Source organism: Cryptomeria japonica, chromosome 2, assembly GCF_030272615.1.
Source record: "Cryptomeria japonica chromosome 2, Sugi_1.0, whole genome shotgun sequence".
Lineage (NCBI taxonomy): Eukaryota > Viridiplantae > Streptophyta > Pinopsida > Cupressales > Cupressaceae > Cryptomeria > Cryptomeria japonica.
This window is the reverse complement of record NC_081406.1, coordinates 643,472,290-643,491,684: the sequence shown is the minus strand read 5'-3', so window position 1 is coordinate 643,491,684 and position 19,395 is coordinate 643,472,290. Positions and strand designations below refer to the sequence as shown.

At 34.8% G+C, this 19,395-nt stretch overlaps 1 protein-coding gene across 1 annotated transcript in view; it reads right to left on the bottom strand.

Moving 5' to 3' along the window:
• The window catches only part of LOC131054972 (MOB kinase activator-like 1A), a 29,785-nt gene extending 11,893 nt beyond the window's left edge, over positions 1-17,892 (bottom strand). The window contains exons 1-6 of the mRNA XM_057989579.2: positions 17,694-17,892; positions 12,418-12,466; positions 7,351-7,459; positions 6,386-6,479; positions 4,884-5,017; positions 4,605-4,768 (exon numbers count right to left, since the gene is read on the bottom strand). Coding sequence (XP_057845562.1) covers positions 4,605-4,768; positions 4,884-5,017; positions 6,386-6,479; positions 7,351-7,459; positions 12,418-12,466; positions 17,694-17,716 — 573 coding nt within the window. The 5' untranslated portion in view covers positions 17,717-17,892. The remainder of the gene's footprint in view (positions 1-4,604; positions 4,769-4,883; positions 5,018-6,385; positions 6,480-7,350; positions 7,460-12,417; positions 12,467-17,693) is intronic.
• Positions 17,893-19,395: the final 1,503 nt, after the last annotated feature.

Below are 19,395 nucleotides of genomic sequence, written 5' to 3'. Positions count from 1 at the left end.
GCCAATTTGGCATGGCCATCAGCCTGATTGGAACTCCTTGATTAGTTCTAAGGCACAACCAATCTGAAAAAAAGCAATGTGACCCAAAAAATTGGGACATTGCTCTTCTCAGTTGCCTCTTTCACAAGCACGACTAGGAAATATGAATGACCACAGACATCACAAAAGCAGTCAAGAAGAGGAAAGACTCTAGAGCCAATCAACAACCAAAGTGACAGAGCTTGTCCCCAATTGATGATCTTATTCTCATAATGATGTGCTAAGATAACAAAGCATAGAGGTGGATGGTCATGCTTTACACCTCACAACTTACATAGGGGATCTGGCTTCACACGCAACACAAAAGAGTAAGGTACATCATGGAATGAAAAAAAGTAAAACCTTGTAGGCTAGTACTATAACATGAGAAACACGCATGTATGATAAAAGAAGAATTGTGAGGGAATCAAATTACACAAAATAGATTAAGCCCTTGAATAAATCAATGGTCGGAGAGCACCACTTCCCACCTTCAAATCCTGTCTGCTGCATTATGAACTTGACTCATGGCAGCTTACACCAATAAGATAACAAACCATAGAGGTGAATGGTCATGCTTTACACCTCATAACTTACATAGGGGATCTAGCATTGCATGCAACACAAAAGAGTAAGGTACATCATGGAATGAAAAAGGTAAAACCTTGTAGGCTAGTACTATAACATGAGTAACATGCATGTATGATAAAAGAGGAATTGTGAGGGAATCAAATTGCACAAAATAGATTAGCCCTTGAATAAATCAATGGTTGGCGGACACCACTTCCCCCCTTCAAATCCTGTCTGCTGCATTATGGACTTGGCTCATGGCAGCTTACACCAATGAAAGGCACCCCACAACTTACCAAACTGATGATGGGAAACTCCCAACTTTAGAAAGGGGATCCAAACCAAATCAATCATATTATGTACAGGAATTGTGAATCAATGCATTGAAAAAATCCATACATGCTGTTTATGATTCATCCTATTCCTCTGGTCATGTTTATGGAACTGCACGAAATGGTCTCATATTCTTCGGAGAAGGAGAACATATATCAATCATTCCCAAGGTCCAGATATTTCTGAATCGTAAAAACCAAGTTCCTTGATGGCCTTCAAAGCATCATTCTTATTCAAGTGTTAAGAAACCACTCAATCCATACGTAATCCCCAATAGAAATGTTAATGTTAATAGCTAAGGTCGGACTCCTTTAGGACCGACACAGATAACTTGATTGTCTAATTGGCCTATCGGCCTTGGACAATTTCATATACTGATTTAATAGAGACAATTAAAATTGTTTAAGCAAATACAATTTGCTTATGTGTAATGCAAATAATATAATTAATGTAATCATCACTAATTGAGCCGACTTGAACGTCCGCCATCCTTAGTGAATGTATTCGATGCATGATGAGAAGAAGTGTTCTTTCTTGAAGAGAGCCGACCTTTGGAGAAGGGCTCCATCAGCGGGTATAAAGGGAGATTATATCTCCCTTCCTTTGAAACATATTCAATTCATCTATCAGCAGTAATATAATCGTCTACAAGCAGATCAAATATACACAGAAGCGAATCTACATCTCCCTTCAGCAGTTCAAATTATATAAGCAGATCATGTTCTTCAGTATTCTTCAGCACATCGAATCATCAGCCAGCAGATTGCAATTACATATTCACAACAGATCAGACCTATCATCTACAGTTCGTGGTTGAAGATAGGACTGTGCGATCTATTATTGTTTTGCTTCAAGAAGTGAAGCAAATATATTGTAAAGGCATCTTGTGCATTAATAAATATAATAAAGAACTTTGCTGCTGGGTTTTTCACCTTCAAGAGGAAGGTTTTCCCAGGGTATATTCTGTGCAATTGTGTTTGAATTATTGTCTACCTAATCTGATCATAAAATTAGCATGGTATCAGAGCCACGGTGAAGTAGATCATGATCAGATTTCCTTATAACTGCAAAGTTCTCTTTCATCTCTCACCTTCAAGAAGAAACATCAAAACCTTGAAAATGGTGAGTGGTCTTAAAGTCGAGGATAGGCTTGAAGGCACATCAAACTTCACTTCATGGAAGTTTAGAGTGCTTATTGCACTTGAGGATAGGCTTGAAGGCGCATCAAACTTCAATTCAAGAAGAACGCTATAAAAGCGAAAAAGATATTGATGGACTCCGTGAGAGATCACTTAGTGCCTCTCATCTCCAAGATGACAACTGCAAGAGACATGTTCAAGACCTTGGAAGGTCTATATGAGATTAACAACACAAGTAGGGCTCTTGCATTGAGAGAAAGGAGAATCTGTCATGTCATTCTTCATGAAGATTTCCTCAAGACATGGACATTGATCGTTCTCCTGAGATTCAAAGGGAGTCCACTACCAATTCCCTATACCGATTTAGTAGAGACAATTAAAATTGTTTAAGCAAATACGATTTGCTTATGTGTAATGCAAATAATATAATTTGTGTAATGCAAATAATATAATTAATGTAATCATCACTAATTGAGCCGACTTGAATGTCCGCCATCCTTAGTGAATGTATTCGATGCATAATGAGAAGACGTGTTCTTTCTTGAAGAGAGCCAACCCTTGGAGAAGGGCTCCATCGGCGGGTATAAAGGGAGATTATATCTCCCTTCCTTCGAAACATATTCAATTCATCTATCAGCAGTAATATAATCGTCTACAAGCAGATCGAATATACACAGAAGCGAGTCTACATCTCCCTTCAGCAGTTCAAATTATATAAGCAGATCGTGTTCTTCAGTATTCTTCAGCACATCGAATCATCAGCCAGCAGATTGCAATTACATATTCACAGCAGATCGAACCTATCATCTACAGTTCGTGGTTGAAGATTGGACTGTGCAATCTATTATTGTTTTGCTTCAAGAAGTGAAGCAAATATATTGTAAAGGCTTCTTGTGCATTAATAAATATAATAATGAACTTTGTTGCTGGGTTTTTCACCTTCAAGAGGAAGGTTTTCCCAGGGTATATTCTGTGCAATTGTGTTTGAATTATTGTCTACCTAATCTGATTATAAAATTAACAAGAAAAACCCTAGGAAACAAGCTATTTTATTTGTATTTTCTGATTTTTCTTGAAAAGAAACACCACCAAACAGCAAGTACACAATCTGATCAAAATTTCAAACCCTTATTTGCTGATGTTAACAAATCATAAACCAAGGCCCCACAGCTGTCTCTACGGACTGCTGATGCAAAGTGCATGGCAGCTGGAAAAGAGTTTGTAATAATTGCAAAGCTCAAACAATGGTTTGTTCAACTGATCTAACGTTAATAACAGCTGCTAATTATTGCAACCTACCCTGAAAAGTGAAAACATATGCAACATGTCCAAATCTGATGGGAGTATCCTAAAAATAACTCCTAACTACTATTTACTGATGTATGATGACTGAAACAAGGTAAAGCAGCAGCTGATGTGACTAATCCAATGCACAAATGACTGATTTTATTCCTCCAAGTGTGACACTCAGCTAGGGTTAGCAAATCCAATGCTTAAATTGACAAAAATCTGAGAATTGATGTAGAAACCCTCAAGTTGGACATGGTGACAAAACAATGTTATTTGCTTGCAACTCCAAATTGCCCTATAAATGGAATCTTGCACTAAATTTTCAAAAATCAGCAACAAACACCATAGCACCACTGTAGCAAACTAAAAAATGTCAGCAAATCCTCGAAAAATCAGCGCAATTGTAATCCCTGGATGGAATCACACAAAATGGAAAACAATCGTTTTCGTCTTTGATCCCAAATGTGGAATCCAAGAGAGTTTATGTCCTTTCAAACCTCAGACAAACCAAAGGTTCGCATCCTTGGATAACCTAAATTGAACCAACTACTCAAATCTGAAAATTGGATGCAAAACCATAAGCTGAATAATAATCAAATGAGAAGCCAAGTGCTCCTTTTATAATTGCCTCTTTTAAAAAAAAATTGGGCCCCATTGTTTATAAATACTTTTTAATTTTTGGTCCCCCATGAATTATACTTTTTATAAAAAGTATTTAAAAATACTTGTTATTTTATTTTTTATCATCAGAATTGAAGAACACTTTTTATTTTGAAGTGTTGTGAAACACCGTTTATAATAATATTATTAATGAATTGCCTCTTTTAATTAGAGATCGGTGGGCCCAAATTAAAATAACGTTATTTTATTTTAGTCCAAAAAAGGAACATGAAACCATACTACGTAGGTAGGTGCTAAAGCTCATGATGAGATATACTTTATTACTACAGCATTACATCAACTTGGCTTGATCCAAACATTACATTTTGAGAGATGGCATTGCAATACAAGAATCATAATAGAGAGTGTATGCCCTCAATACACTTTGAACTGTATAAATCAAAAGAAAACACGCTAAGGGCTAAATTTAACTCCAATTAAGTAAATCGTCTAATTAAATATAGGAACTACTCTTCCATTTTTCAAATGACAATAAAAACAGAAGCCTCAAATACATTCAAAAACTAATATCAAGTATTTAGCTATATTGAAAAAAATTAAAATAAGTAAACAAAGAACATGAATAAAACTTACAAATGTGAAGAGGCTGAAATGTTTGAAGCAGGTATTAAGATGAGCTTCTTCTTTCAGACTCACAATCTTCTGGAAGTGGGAGTGGTAGATATGTGCATATACACGGAAAAGTCGCTTAAATATTGTTTTAACAACATCTCGGAAGTTTGCAGGAAATGGTGCACCTATTTAATAAATAAAAAATATGAGAGTAGCTCTATAACTGCAAATTCGAGACAGGTAGAACTCGACCATGTACAAGATTTCCTTCAGGAGCTGATAAATGAGAGCACCAATTACCAAGTTTTTGGGGGAAAATTGATTCATCATCAAGCTGAGCCTCAATCCAGTCCATTAAATATTCCACATACTTTGGTGCCGATACCTCTATGGGTTTCTTTATTTGAACACCATCTGCCCATCGGTACTCATACCTATTTAGTGCAGTATTAAGAATGATCAGCTACAGAAAGGACTATAATCCAACAGGAAGTTCATAAATAGATGGCATACATATCTTCTTACCCTCACCCAGCTCAACAAAAGTGTCTTTTACGCCCCACACCAAAACAAAAATTGCAAACAAGCAATTCAAAGAATATTATTAATTAATCTAAAAAAATAAATCCAGAAAATGCAAACCAATAGTTCATCAGTGATTAAATATGTGGTATATTTCTTGCAGTTATTAAGTTGATAGTAAATGAGATCTGTTATCATCATTCATGAATGTATATCATCCAATTCCTATCGACAAGAGTTTTGATGCTTAAGTTATCAAATATATGGAAGTCTGAATTAAAGAACAAAAGACACTGTTTCAAAGATAGAAAACGCCCCTGTACAGGAATGGATATCTAACAAATTTAATATAATTAAAAGATAATATAGTTTTGACAGAATTGTAAACTTATGTTCCCATTCAATTTTTTTTTATCTCCTTTTGGGATAATTAATAAACCCACGTTCTTTTCCCTTTGGTAATTAACTAACTGGCCTAGCTGAAGTTAGCCATTTTCCTGGTTAGCATCTCTTCTTTCCTTTCTTCAATGTATATACTCTCTATGTGTAATTGACATTTAGAAGATCACAATTGAAAATCCCACTTTGGTCGTTGAGTACCAAAATCCATAAGTACAAAGTTACTAACTCCATTCATCCATTACTTTAAGCATGCAAATAGCTTCTTCATGAATTATAATATGGTTGTTATGGGATGTAAGAATAATTGAAAACCCACAGGCAATCAAATTTAATTGCATCTACATCCACAACCAAAATCTAACTGGAAAATGATTCTCATATACCAAATGTATCTTTATTGCTGACCTTTTTCAGCATAAGGTGTAATCTCATCTTATCTCTGATCTTTGTTGTTATTATAAATGGAGAATAGGCAGAAAAATTCCTAAAGAACCTATGTTACCAAGTTGTATCAAAGTTAAGAATTTGAGGCTTCCACCAGTTCTCCCAATTTCTTAAAGCAATAATTATAAAAGGATTAAAACATGTGGACAGCACTAATGAAAAAGAACACCAAAAAAAAACATGTTTTCCCTATCATCTCTCATTATTTATATTCTCTTTCCTCCTGTTTGCATTCATATGTTTTCTCATGACCACTCCTTAGTTTGTTATCTTGATCTGCAATCTCTAAATTTATTGACTTTCAAACTTTGAAAAATTCTTTTATAAAACATCTTGCTACCAATAAAATGTTCATTTAATACTAAAACTAACATACACCAGCAATTGATACAAGTATGCACAGTAAAGAAACATCAAGCCTATATGATGAATACTTTGGCCCGGCAGACATCGTTGGGCAGTTTTCTGGTGTACAAAACTCTGTCAAGGTGCCATAAAGCAGATTCACCTGATTGAAGAAATCCACCGCTGCATTGAAAAAATAAAGAAAACATCAGTAAGATGATATTAATACCTCCAGCCAAAATTCAGTTTTAACTTTAGCTACTTCAACTAAAATTGTTGTTTCCAGAATCTCAGAGAGAACAGTTCATTTCCATCTTTGATATACTGCCAATATATGTGCACAAACATAACTAACTTACTTCAAGATTTTAACTTAAACATGCAATACGTTAGAACTAAATCCTTTATCCTAGAATCATTCATTCTGTGTTTCTAACTGTGCACAATCAGAAGCTCATAGATCCAGCCATAAATAGACCAATGTATTTGTTTGGTACTGACTTGGAGCTTCTGTGCAGAGTTAATTTTTATTAATAGAATTGTGTATGGATTTGATTTGGAATCACATGAGAGCAAGGCATTTCCTTTTAAGGTTTCCTCTATATGCACTTCTATTATCCCCTCACTCCTCGCTTACATGAAACTCGATTACTCGGCGGATTCAGGTCAAACAAGTAGATACTTGAGTAGCTTATTCCACTATTATCTACTCTTCCCATAACATTGAAAAAGGTTAAGATGGACTTTGGAAGAACTCATGGCCATAATAGAAGTAACTAATATAGTCAGAAATTTTGTTCAATTGACTGGAAAAAATAAGCAAAACCTTTTATGTCTTTTATGATACTGATATGACACATATACAAAATGCAACACACATTAAAACCAAACCTGTTTCTTCCATTTGTACTGCTTATGCATTGTTGAATTAACACTAGGAAATACAATCTACAAAGAAGCAGTGAAATTAAATTATGTTTTTGTTGCTTTGTGATCTTTAATTTTCATATTATTGCATATTTAGCAAGAGAGAGAGAATGGGAAAGAGATATACTATTGACAGCCAACCACTCATTTAGATCCTCTCCAGGAGGAAGTCGAACTGCCTCCCTTAAGTTTCCACTACCCAAAGTAGCATCGATGTGTTTACGAAGTTGTGCGCCCTGTAGGGAAAAGCTAAATTAATTAGTATTTTCACTTGTGACAATTCCTTATGCTGCAAACTAGATTGCACTCTACAAAAAGAAAATAATGTAATTGGTCGAGGAAAATAATACAATTTCCATTCAATAAACAGATACAATGAAGTCTCAAAATCCATGATTATGTTGCAATTATTGAAATCATTTTAGCATAATTACAAAGCTCATGGATAGTGGAGACTTGTGAACTGCCCTTGCACTCAAAAGATGTCGTTTAACAATATGCTCAAGGCACTAAATCTAAACCTGAAGGCTAGTATAACATCATAAGAAAGGTCAATGCCAAAAGCCTCCAAATCAGAAACAATTTAAAACATTTACCAGATTTGTAATACATAACAACGTTCCCAAAAACTTCCCTAATTTAGTTCAAAATTTCTATGCAACTTTGATTATTCACTTTAAATTTATTTTCTTTTTTAAGTGGCCATGATGTTTTATAATCATTTTCTATTGAAAGTCCCTAGTAGAATGAATGAAATTGGCATCTTATAATCTAAAAGCATTAATCTACGCAGATAGATTCAATTGCACTAATCTCAATACTACTTCATTACAATTGTTTCATCACCAAATGTGGCTTTGAATATAAGAACACAACATAAGAAATGCAATCTTTCCCCAATGGTTGTTGAAATATGAAAGCCTGTTGCCCCCATTCACAGTAAACTTAAAAGGATTTGTCAGTAAATACTACAAACCCTTACTACCATAGCAGTTTTATTCTAATTTGAATTGTCTCACTGCATAGGGAATATAAAAGTATTAATCTTAAAAAGAACATTTCAAATAAGTTGCTATCCTTTCCCATAACAAGTTGCAACTCTCTTTAGCTTTTAAATTTTTAACTGCCAGCCACAGCTGAAGCCTAATATTATTCTCAAGAAGAAGTATCTTGGTTTGTTTCACACTGGAATACTCCAATGTATTGAACATTAAAGTACAAATATGCCATTATAGCAAAAGAGAATATAATGAACCACCTTGAAAGCTCCAAGACCTGGACATATTTTGACATCCAATGTGAATTACTCATAGAACTTGCAAACAATATAGAAATCTTTTGTCACTTGTGTATGAATAATGAAACAATTTTATTTCAATGATGCATAAATCATCCCATAAATATCACAAGCTCCAAAATCCAGCCACCTGATTCATGAAAGCTTCTTCAGTTGGATTATTGTAAACAAAATGGTGACCTAGGACTAAAAATCCATGAATTTGTATATAAAAGGTTTCCAGCAAAAACGTAGCAAGAATCCATCAATGGTGCACTCCCTATTACAAATCATCCACACTATGTACAAACTCATCTTCGTGAACCACCAACATAACAATATGTGACCCTCACTCCACCAGACAGGAGTACTGATATATGACCTTGACAGTCCTCACCAAAGAGGTTTTTCATATGTCCACATCTATGGACTCGTGTTCAAAGGAAATTTGATGACATGCACCACATTCTAAAAAGCCTATTCTGTGAAATACTTAAGGCCACCATTAAATTTGTGCCCAAGCTTTGCCAATACACTAACAGAGAAAGATTGAATGACCATTAATATAAAATGATTCCTGTAGATAGTTATGTGAAGAATGATTCTTGTAAATTTTGACGTAAATTTTACAACATTTTTTAATTTTCCAAATGGTTGCAACGTAACATCATATGTTTTCTATGTTAAACATTTCCCTTGTAGAGATAACACTCTAGACTGCCAAATTAGGAAAGTCTACAAGATCAACTTGGTCCTTTCAAGATAACTTTCTATCCACGTGTCAAATATATTTGAATCTCAAATTATCAGTAGTGTTGCTTTAAAGCAAGCCATAAGTCATAATCCTTGGGACTTTTCATTAACTCTCAAACATTTACCACCCCCAAAAACCACTTACTCTATAACATCAGGCCTTGCCTTAGGAAAAAATCAAAGTTGCATGGACACAGATATGGATACAAATATGGATACGGTATCAGATACAGATATGACCATTTTTTAAGAGCCCCAATATGGATACGGCTCGAGATGACATTCATAAAAAGCACATAAACATTTAAATTCCGAAGTTAATAGAGGAGATTTCATTACTTCAAAAGCAACATAGATACATAATAGCTACATAAATAAATATAAGTTGATTTAACAATTTACAGTATGCAAAAATATAGAGTTGCATTGGAAGATAACCCAAAAAAAAGGGTCACTGAAATAGAAAAACATTTCATTTGCCTTTCTCATTTGGTGTAGGTTTTGTTTATATCAAATATTTTTAAAAACATTGCATGAATGAAGTTTTTTTAAATTAAATTTTGGAAAATTTACATTACATTTTTAAAAAATCAAATCAGATAGTATTTGGCACAGTTGGAAAATCAAGGTTTTTTGGGCACACATGGGTACAGTATCCAACATGTATTCAGGACGTATTGGATATGTAACCGTTTCAGATGTTGGGATACGCACGCCCAAGGAGGGGCAGAGGAGTATCCAGCTACTCTGGATAAAATACATAAATTGTATTTCCATGAATGATCAAAAAACATTGCTGGGGCTCAGAATTACACCATGTTACAACAGCTAATTAGAGGTAAGTATAACTCTGCCAATCAAAACTAAGAAGCAATAAGTCAAAAGGTGAGGTTCAAACTCTAGAGAAGTCAGTATATAGCATATACAAAGGTCATACACTAAAAGTATTTTGTTAAGAATTTGATGCCTTTTCAAACTGAACTGCCTACAAAGGCTAGATAAAAGAGACACAAAATGCCAGTCTGCATCAGATTCGGAAGCAGAGAAATGATCAAAATCCTGATGGAGATACACAATATTGGCAACAGAGTAAACAATGTAATAGGTAACTTAATGCACAAATACACAAGCAAGACTGAATGCCCTCTGAAGTTGGCAACTCACCATGGTGGGAATGTTGTCAAAGGCAACATTTAGCATCTAAGCAAGCAAGTGGTGATTGCTTCTTAGTTCTTTCTTGCTTAGGTAAGGTGAGATTTTTCTTGTAATCATAATGCTCAACTGAAGTAAATAGTTTGTCCTCAATCAATATAAGATCTATTTATAATTTCTTCAATAAAATGTGGGAATTTCACACTAATTTTCAAGTCCATATTATATGCAGATGCATGAACAGATGGAGGCAAGTACTAAAACCTTCCTGTTGATGATTTTATTCTTATGAGATTACAAAAAAAAAAAAGTTTTTTTTGCATGTGACACTGTGCATTGAAAATCACCACACTAATTCACATCCTGTTCTAGCTCATATGGGCATCAAGCACAAATCCATTGTTCCAATGGAGTTTCACATCACTCAACAATGCATGACAATTAACAATCAATTCAATCATGAAGAAAGCATGCAACAAAGAAGACCTTAGAGTCAATCATTAAAGCTGTACAAAATTAACAATAGAGATTAAGAAGGAAGTTTGCATCTGTTACTACAGACATATAAGTACAGGCATTGAGCATAAAACCATTGTCCCAGTGAATTTTTCGAAACCCAGAGAATGTGTGATAATTGACAATAACTTGAGAGGTCCAGAAAACATGCAAAAAAACAATTGCTTACGGTTTATAGGCTGGATGAGATGATACTCCAAACATAGTTAGATGATTATTATGTGAACTACAAGAAAAGCTTGTCACTGCACCTCCCTACCAGTGTGGATTCTAAGATCATTAACATTGCATAATCAATGCCATTCATTAAAGTGACTGTTGTTTCTTGGTGCCGATCTCATGTAGGTCCCAAAGAGGCGTCTACACTCAAGGGCATTAATCTTAAACCCATTCAGATAGTACCTATATCAATGCTCTTTCATTCTGTCGTACAGAAAAGGGCTACAGGTAAGCTTTTGTCAGTTAGCATCTCAAAAGATACTAGACTATAATTTTTGTATTGAAATGAAACATAATCAACTGTAATTTCCAATTATAATGAAAGGAACTACAGCATAAATTGTAAATCTATCATGATAGATAATAAATAAAATCATTTACAACTATAGATGGCAATTTTATTGTACTAATAAAAATCTTACATGATTCATGAAGTGGACTTATTGTAATTACAATAAGGAGATGGCCAATTCTATCAATTTTTCTCTTATTGTAGCAATATTAATGCTATCAAACAAGAAAAAAAGGTAGCCTCAAGTTCAACAATTTGTTAAAATAATATTAATATCTTCTATAATGGTCATCTTCTATTTTTAGTGGCCATCTTCTATTTTTAGTTGTCGACTCATTTAGCTTTTTAGTTAATTAGCTTTTAATCTTAATTTAGCTTTTAGCTCTTTAATCTTTTACTTTAACGTTATGTTCTAATTATAGAACATCGTCTTGTAACCTCTATATATACGTGTGTATATCGTTCAATGTAATCATCCGATTATTGAATCATTCATTCAATTTATTTTTCACAATTGACATAGTGCAGGTCAGTGAAAAATATTATTAAAAATGAGAGATGGCATGGACCCATTAGTGATTAGGGGCTCTCAGCAATACAGATAGAGCAAGTTGGTGAAAAATGTTATAAAAAATGATAAATGGGATGAACGAAATAATGAGATAGGGAATTTTCCAAAAGATCTTATATGGCAATATACTTCAGGGCATTTACATAATTTCTCAGTTGTCATAAAAAAAAGTATAAGAGAAATTTAATATAATAAGAATAGATAGGAATTGATATGACTTAATAAGGGAAAATTTTATTTCATAATTAAAATCTGCTATGCAATAAATTTCATGGTAATTGATGCAAATAAATTTACAAACTTACTTCAGTGTGTGACAATTCACATCAATACAATGTAAGCAGAAATATATGCATACAGGTTCTATTAAACAAAACTAAAATTGCTTGATAGCTATGGTTGGAAGAAAACAAACCTTGCTTCCTGATGGAGCACTTTTCTTAGGGCGGAATGTCCTTTGATTCCTATACAACATAAAAACATTAATGAGACAATACTCAAGCATGATATCAACAAAACAAAGATATTGAATATGAACAAATACCACATATCATAGCTTCATTGACAAACCGCATAAGGATCTTGACAAGTAGGTTTCTTAGATAGATACCTACTTCCAAATAAAAGATAGATACTTTTTACAACAATCATGCAAAAGCAAATTAAAAATGCCCATCCAAAGAAAATATTAAAATACGTCTCAAAGATTTTGACAAAATTTTCACACCTCCACAAGCTCAACCTACAAGATAGATATTCATACCCTAGCCATAAAATTATGGATATTTAGCATGTCATTATAAATTCTCACTTCTTTTGCCAGATTTGCATATATTTATAATAGACAGCAAAAGGGACCATTTAAACTAATGCATAAATCAATAGTACCAAGAATATATCTATAGCACATAAAACATGGAATGTATAATCGTTCTCCCTTTAAGAACCAGTTGACTTCTCAATCCCCTAATTCATAGTGAGCATCTGAAGGCAGAGAATCTCTCACCAAAGTAATCAATATAAATATCAAACAAGAGATTTACTTAGATGAGGGTCCTAGACATTTCCAAGCTAAGAATCTTATGAAGAGGGCAATGAATGGGTAGTTATCCAGATTCTTCATGTTGTCCCAATGTCCCCTCCAGATTGATCATACATTTAGCCAAATAAATTTCAAGCCCTGGTGAATTGTGGAGATTGCAAAACTGTGGGACTAAATGATGAAGCAGTGGCTTGGGTGGAGATGGATAACTTGGAGGGGTTTGCAGGTGGGTCAGTGAAAGGGGTTGACGATAGGGTGTGTCTCAGGTTTGGTAGGTCCTAGGTTAATACTCTGTTTCTGTTCGCATTCATTGTATCCCCACATCGTTGGTTTTTAGGTCCTGCTGAGATGGGCTTGTGTGTCGTTTGCTCATGTTAATTTGATCCTTGCAACCATTTTTATGGTTGTATTTGGTTTATAACTGCTTCATGGGCAAGGGCCCAAATTGAACCCTCTCTAATTAGAAAATATATATAAGGACTTTCCGTCATGACAGAGGTTTTACCAAGTACCACACAGAGGAGTACTACCATTTCACAGTGTCAAAAAAATTAAGTGGAAAACTCTTTGCATGATATATAAATTCCATATTCTTAAATGTACATATCACCATCCACTTCCCATACCTTCAGCTATATTCCATTGATGCATGGCCACCACATTTTTAATCAGTTAAAAGGGCTAGAGTTGTCACAATGAATGAAGCACTTGAAATACTTCACCAACATAACCATATAAACAAATTTAGGCAAAAAAATTGTTGATTCTCTCCATTGAGACAAGCCAGAAACTTTTTACATGTTACATAAACATCTTCCTACATAAGTGTCTATATTACAAGATGCCATCAAGAAAATGCCATATTTCTGAAATTGAATTTGATTGAGATATGTGGTTTGCTATAATTTATTTTATTTTTTATTTTTAATTAACAACAACTACAACCTCATTGAAAATTTTCACAAACAAATCTTCTGATTCAATCTGTAATAAAAGTATTTTAAGAAGTTTACTTGTTTATTTTTGGTCAGGATGAAAAATTTCTTCGTCACATATTTGTAACTTAACAAAGAAGTTTCAAAAATCACATAGTGATATTTTTGGCATTTGGGAATGATCATGGATGCAAATATGTTGGTTTTTAAAATATCATTGTAAATTGAAAATACCATATACCAATTCACAGATAAAGCTATTTTATTAATTAAAATGCTGATGAATCAGTTAAAAAAGAAGTATATCCTGCAAGAAGCATACCATCCCAATTGAATGGGGTGCCACAAAGGTGTATATATTAAAATTATGATAATGAACAGTTGTCACAAAAGTTTGCACCCTTGTTGAGCTATCAACCTAGCAACCTTGTGAAACATGGAAACAAACCCAAAGTGTGGGACCTTGCACAAGGGGTTGAATCTCCAGAGTAGGCCGGCTTCCTTCCTTTTTTAGGTGTAGGTGTTGCCAACCCAACACTTCAAATTCTACTTCTAAACCTATTCTAACAGCTTGTAGAAGAAAAGAGGCAAGAAAAATGTAGAAAGTAACGAGGTGATGCACCAAGCTAAGAGATGTCTCTCTCCCCGCCCTGAAATGACACTAAGAATCAATCAAAATACCCTAGAAATGCACAAACTTCAATTGCATGAATGACACCGAAAGCATGTATGGAGGTTAGGGTTTGCTGAATGTCAAAAGGGAAAAAGGTTTCCCACAAGTCACACTTAGAAACAAGTTAACACAGCACATATGTGAGAGAAAGCCACAAGACACGCACTTATCATGAAGGTAAGAAAACAAACACAGCATGCATAAGTCAAAGAGAGGCAAGAATGATGATTTCAATTCATTCTCAGGTCAACAACAACCAAACTTACAGTTGCAGAAATGCAAGAGATATACAAGTCTTCAAGAGAAGTGGAAGAGCAGAAGATAGCTCAAACTAGCAAGGAGAGAACCCTTTACAATGAGGCCTAACAGCCTATTTATAGCAAACTAGTCACAGCGAAGAAACCAATGATCAAAGAGGGGAAACCCTAACTCTTGCATGTACACGAGAATGTTAGTCTAGGAAGATAGGGAAGCAGCCAAATCTGACATGAATGTGTGTGCAAGAAACCTAAACATATCCTAACAAGGCAATCCCAAGAACAAAAGTACATCTAGAAGGTGGATTGTTTGACAATCCATGGTCAAAGCATGCAAACCTGACATGAAAACCATCAAGCAACCATAAATAGGCATGGCCTTGGACTCCACTAAATGGCAACCTACAAAATGCATTAAATGTGCCCCTATAGCTCCATGAATGAAAATAGACAAGTTGCAAAACTTGGTGAAGCATTAAGATCCTTGAGTGTCAATCATTCCATTTGGAAGTGTTGTTATTCATCGGATATCAGGCATCGGGCCTTCAGAAAGCCATCACTAAAAATGAGGAATCGAGAACCCTGGTGTCTAAAAGACCAAAGGGACAAGAGGGAGGTGGGAGAAGGATTTCGGGTTTCGAGGTTCAAGGAGACTGGCTAACAATTACCAAAAGGGTAAGGGTTAGACTGGTTCCCCGAAATCTGACAAGGAAGGGATTTTGGGTTTCGAGGTTGAGGGTAACAAGGTAATGCTTATCAAAAGGGTAAGGGTTAGATTGGTTCTCGAAAATCCGAAATTCAACAAGGGATTTCAAGTTTAGAGGTTTGGGGAAATAGGCTAACGCTTACCAAAAGGGTAAGGGTTAGACTAGTTCCCCAAAATCCAAAATCCAACAAGGGATTTCAGGTTTTGGGGTTCGGGGAAACAAGTTAACGCTTACCAAAAGAATAAGGGTTAGACTAGTTCCGAAAAATCCAAAATCCGACAAGGGAGGGATTTTGGGATTCATGGTTCAGGGAAACAAGCTAACGCTTAACCAAAAGAGTAAGGGTTAGACTTGTTCCCAGAAATCCAACAAGGAAGGGATTTCGGGTTTCGAGGTTCAGGGAAACAAGCTAATGCTTACCAAAAGAGTAAGGGGAGGAGAGTGCGGCAATTCCCGAAATCCGAAATCCTTCAAGAAAAGGGAGGAGAGTGGGTCAGTGGACCCAGGGACTAAAGGCAAGATGCAAGGATGAAGGGAGAAGGCTCGAAGTCCGACCCATGACAAAAGCATTTTCCTAATTCCCTGACTTGGTGCTTGATCAACTGGGGCAGAACTCATCCATGGAAAGTATCTCTGATTGGTTCTCATTGATGGACCAGAGATGTCATAAAATGACAACAGGAACTGTTTGCTTTGTAGAGACGTGGACTGCTGCCAGCAACCTTTGCCTCTAGAGAAAGAATATACAATTATATGTAAATCCATTTTGAGTATACAAATTTATGGCTAAATCCCTGATGTGTGCCCGTTTGTACAAAGAAAAATTTTATCTAAATCATCCTAGCAATAACTTATTATTAACACATGCCAAATCAAAGTAACACTAAAGTTAAAGAAAGAAAAAAACATCGAACCCCAGGCTCATGCGAGGAAAATTGAGTTCAAGGGTAGCCCACTTCGCTATCTGCCTATAATTTTCAGGAGTTGGGGTTTCAAGCACTGCATCTGATCTTCTGCTCAAAAATCACACTCTTGTAAAGAATGCCTTGCACAGTAAATAATCCTCCCCTTTAAAGAAAGGAATTCAAAATTAAACAATACGCTCACTCTTCTAGGTAAGGTCCGGTTTACTCCCAAGCATGATCATGCAATATTAACACGGTACAAAATTAGAATAATGTATAAAACCGCTTGATTTCCAAGTATCGGTTATTTGGAAGACTCGGTTTACTCCCGACCTTGGTCACAGGGCAAAAAACTGTGGGTTACAAAAATTGAACAATATGAATTGAATACATAGACGATCTGCATACACCCACCAGATACTCTTTGTACAGGCGGATTAGCAAGTCTAGGCATACTCAAGAGCTTGGTCATGAAGCTAGACCTCTGGGGTACGAAATTTGAACAATATATGTCTAAGGTAAAGTAAAGATATCCCCTAGTTCCAGCCATGAGGATTAGCATTTTCCCAATCGCAGTGCTAGCTTATCAGGTTGAGATCGCAAGTATGTAGAAAATCTTCCAAACTCCAAATTGGCATGCGAGTTCACCTGAGCTGAGATCTAAAAGATCAAATCGATAAAAAAAATCCTAAAACCCTGACATGTGATCAATTGAGCCAAAAACAGTCCTCAACTTTCCTTTAAATACTTAAATTAAACATAATAACTAGATCCAATGAAACTGAATAGCGCAGTTGAGCATCTAGATCTTGTCAAGCAGAGCTTGAGCAGGTTAAGAAACCCAATTTACGAGACAGTCAAAAGAGATACTAGACTTTACCATTCACAGATAAGATTCACAAAAAAAAAAGCCATCTAAGTTTTCAGAAAATTCGGTTTGCTTGTACAGATCACCTCATTTGTAAAATTTTAGAAAATGGCTGTAATTGTGCACACTGAACTGATTTGCTCTGAAATTATATGCTTCATGGGCATTCACTTTACAAATAGCTAATGTGAACACATTTCCGCAAATTCAATTCCTAACCCTTGAAGATAATCATAAACATATCTTCTCTATTTCCTGTAGTGGACAGCTATAATAATTGAATTGATGAAGACTTAATCATTACCTGCCCAAGCCGAAGAGGCTCATGGCGCGAAAGGAGGCCGTGACTACCGACTGTAATGCTCTGTTTTCTCTTAATGCACTTCCCCTGCACTTCCCCTGAAGAAAAAGATGTTTTCCCTTGCGTTATTTGCTCGCTTTACAAAAGAATCTTTTCGCCCAACATATTTTATTTGCTCCGCCACTTTTGCCCTTCTTTTCTCTTTTATAACGTTGTTTAACCTCTCGCTTTTATTTGTTTTTGTTTTGTTTTGGGGGAAGTTGTAGTTTTCTCCGATAACCTTTTTTCGGGTGAAAGAAAAAATAAAATAAATTAAATTTTAATTTAATATAATAGATTTTCTTTTTTAATTTTAATTTTGGGATACGAGATAAGGATGTATTTTTTATAATTTTATGTTGGGTTTTTATATCAATTCAGATAGGTCGAAATTTGTTTGATTAAAGTCAAAGTTTATGAAGCACGATGATCATAGCCTCATGGCCCTCATCTATTATGATATTGGGACGTTTCACTTGGCAAGAATAGTTTTCATGTTAACCTTTTTTCCATGTGAAAGAAAAAGTGAAATATAGTAAATTCCAACTTGATCTAATGGATTTTGCACCTTGACTTTATTTACAGGGTAGAGATAAGGATGCATTTGTTTCTTGAGTCATGATTTCAATCTCATCTCTTATGATGTTGGGACCTTCCACTCAACAAGACTTGATTCTTGGTGGACCCATTTTGGACGATTCAAATTCACTAGCAAACCAAAGGCTCATTGATTGTAGACCATTCCTTAGCTTTATATCTTATTCTCTCTTTTATATTTGTGAAGAGAAATAAAAGAGACCCTTTTTTTAAATTTATAATAATAATAAATAATGTTGAAAATTGTATAAGAATGTATTTTTTTCTTATGTTTTGAGGATTGGAATGTTTAGTTCGTAAGTGGTGTTTTCTTGCATGAAATTCACACTTCACTATATTGTTATTCATCCTTAGAGATTGGTCTTATCATCTATATCCCCCATTTATCATCTTGGATCATATTCATGAGTGGGGACTTGACCTAGGTCATTTTTGTAGCCATAGATATGAACCTTGCATTTTTTAAATTCTACATTTGAATTTAAATAGTGTCGACCATTCCATTGGTCATTATGAGCCAACCTAGTACAAGTTTGATGTTGATTTGAGACTTAAGTTGTTTTATTTAAGGGCATTCATCCATTCATTTGAAAATCATTAATGATGTCTTGGGACATTTTTATTAAGCTTACATAGGTTTGATTTACAAAAGGAATAAAATGAATATAGTAGCATTGTCAAAATATTATAGCACCATCACATCATCCCAAGTTTATTGCATTGTTGCTTGTCCTAAAAAGTTGTTTTGAATTCATTAAATTGATCATCATAGAGGTTCGAGTAGGGAGAATTTGACCCTCAAAATAACACCTATAACTTACCAAGTACAAATTATAGAGTAGGATGCACATTACTATGTGGACACATAATTAATACAAAATTAAATAAATATCAATATTAGGAACACTAGGTGGAAGATAACTAATCCCAATAATTACCTCTTATCCCCCACCCACTTTACACATCCTTTATTATTTTATGTGCTCGACATCCCATTGTTATTTTCACCTTTGTGTTGGATACATTATTGAAGGTATTTGATCAACTTAAGAAGAAAGTAGAATGATAT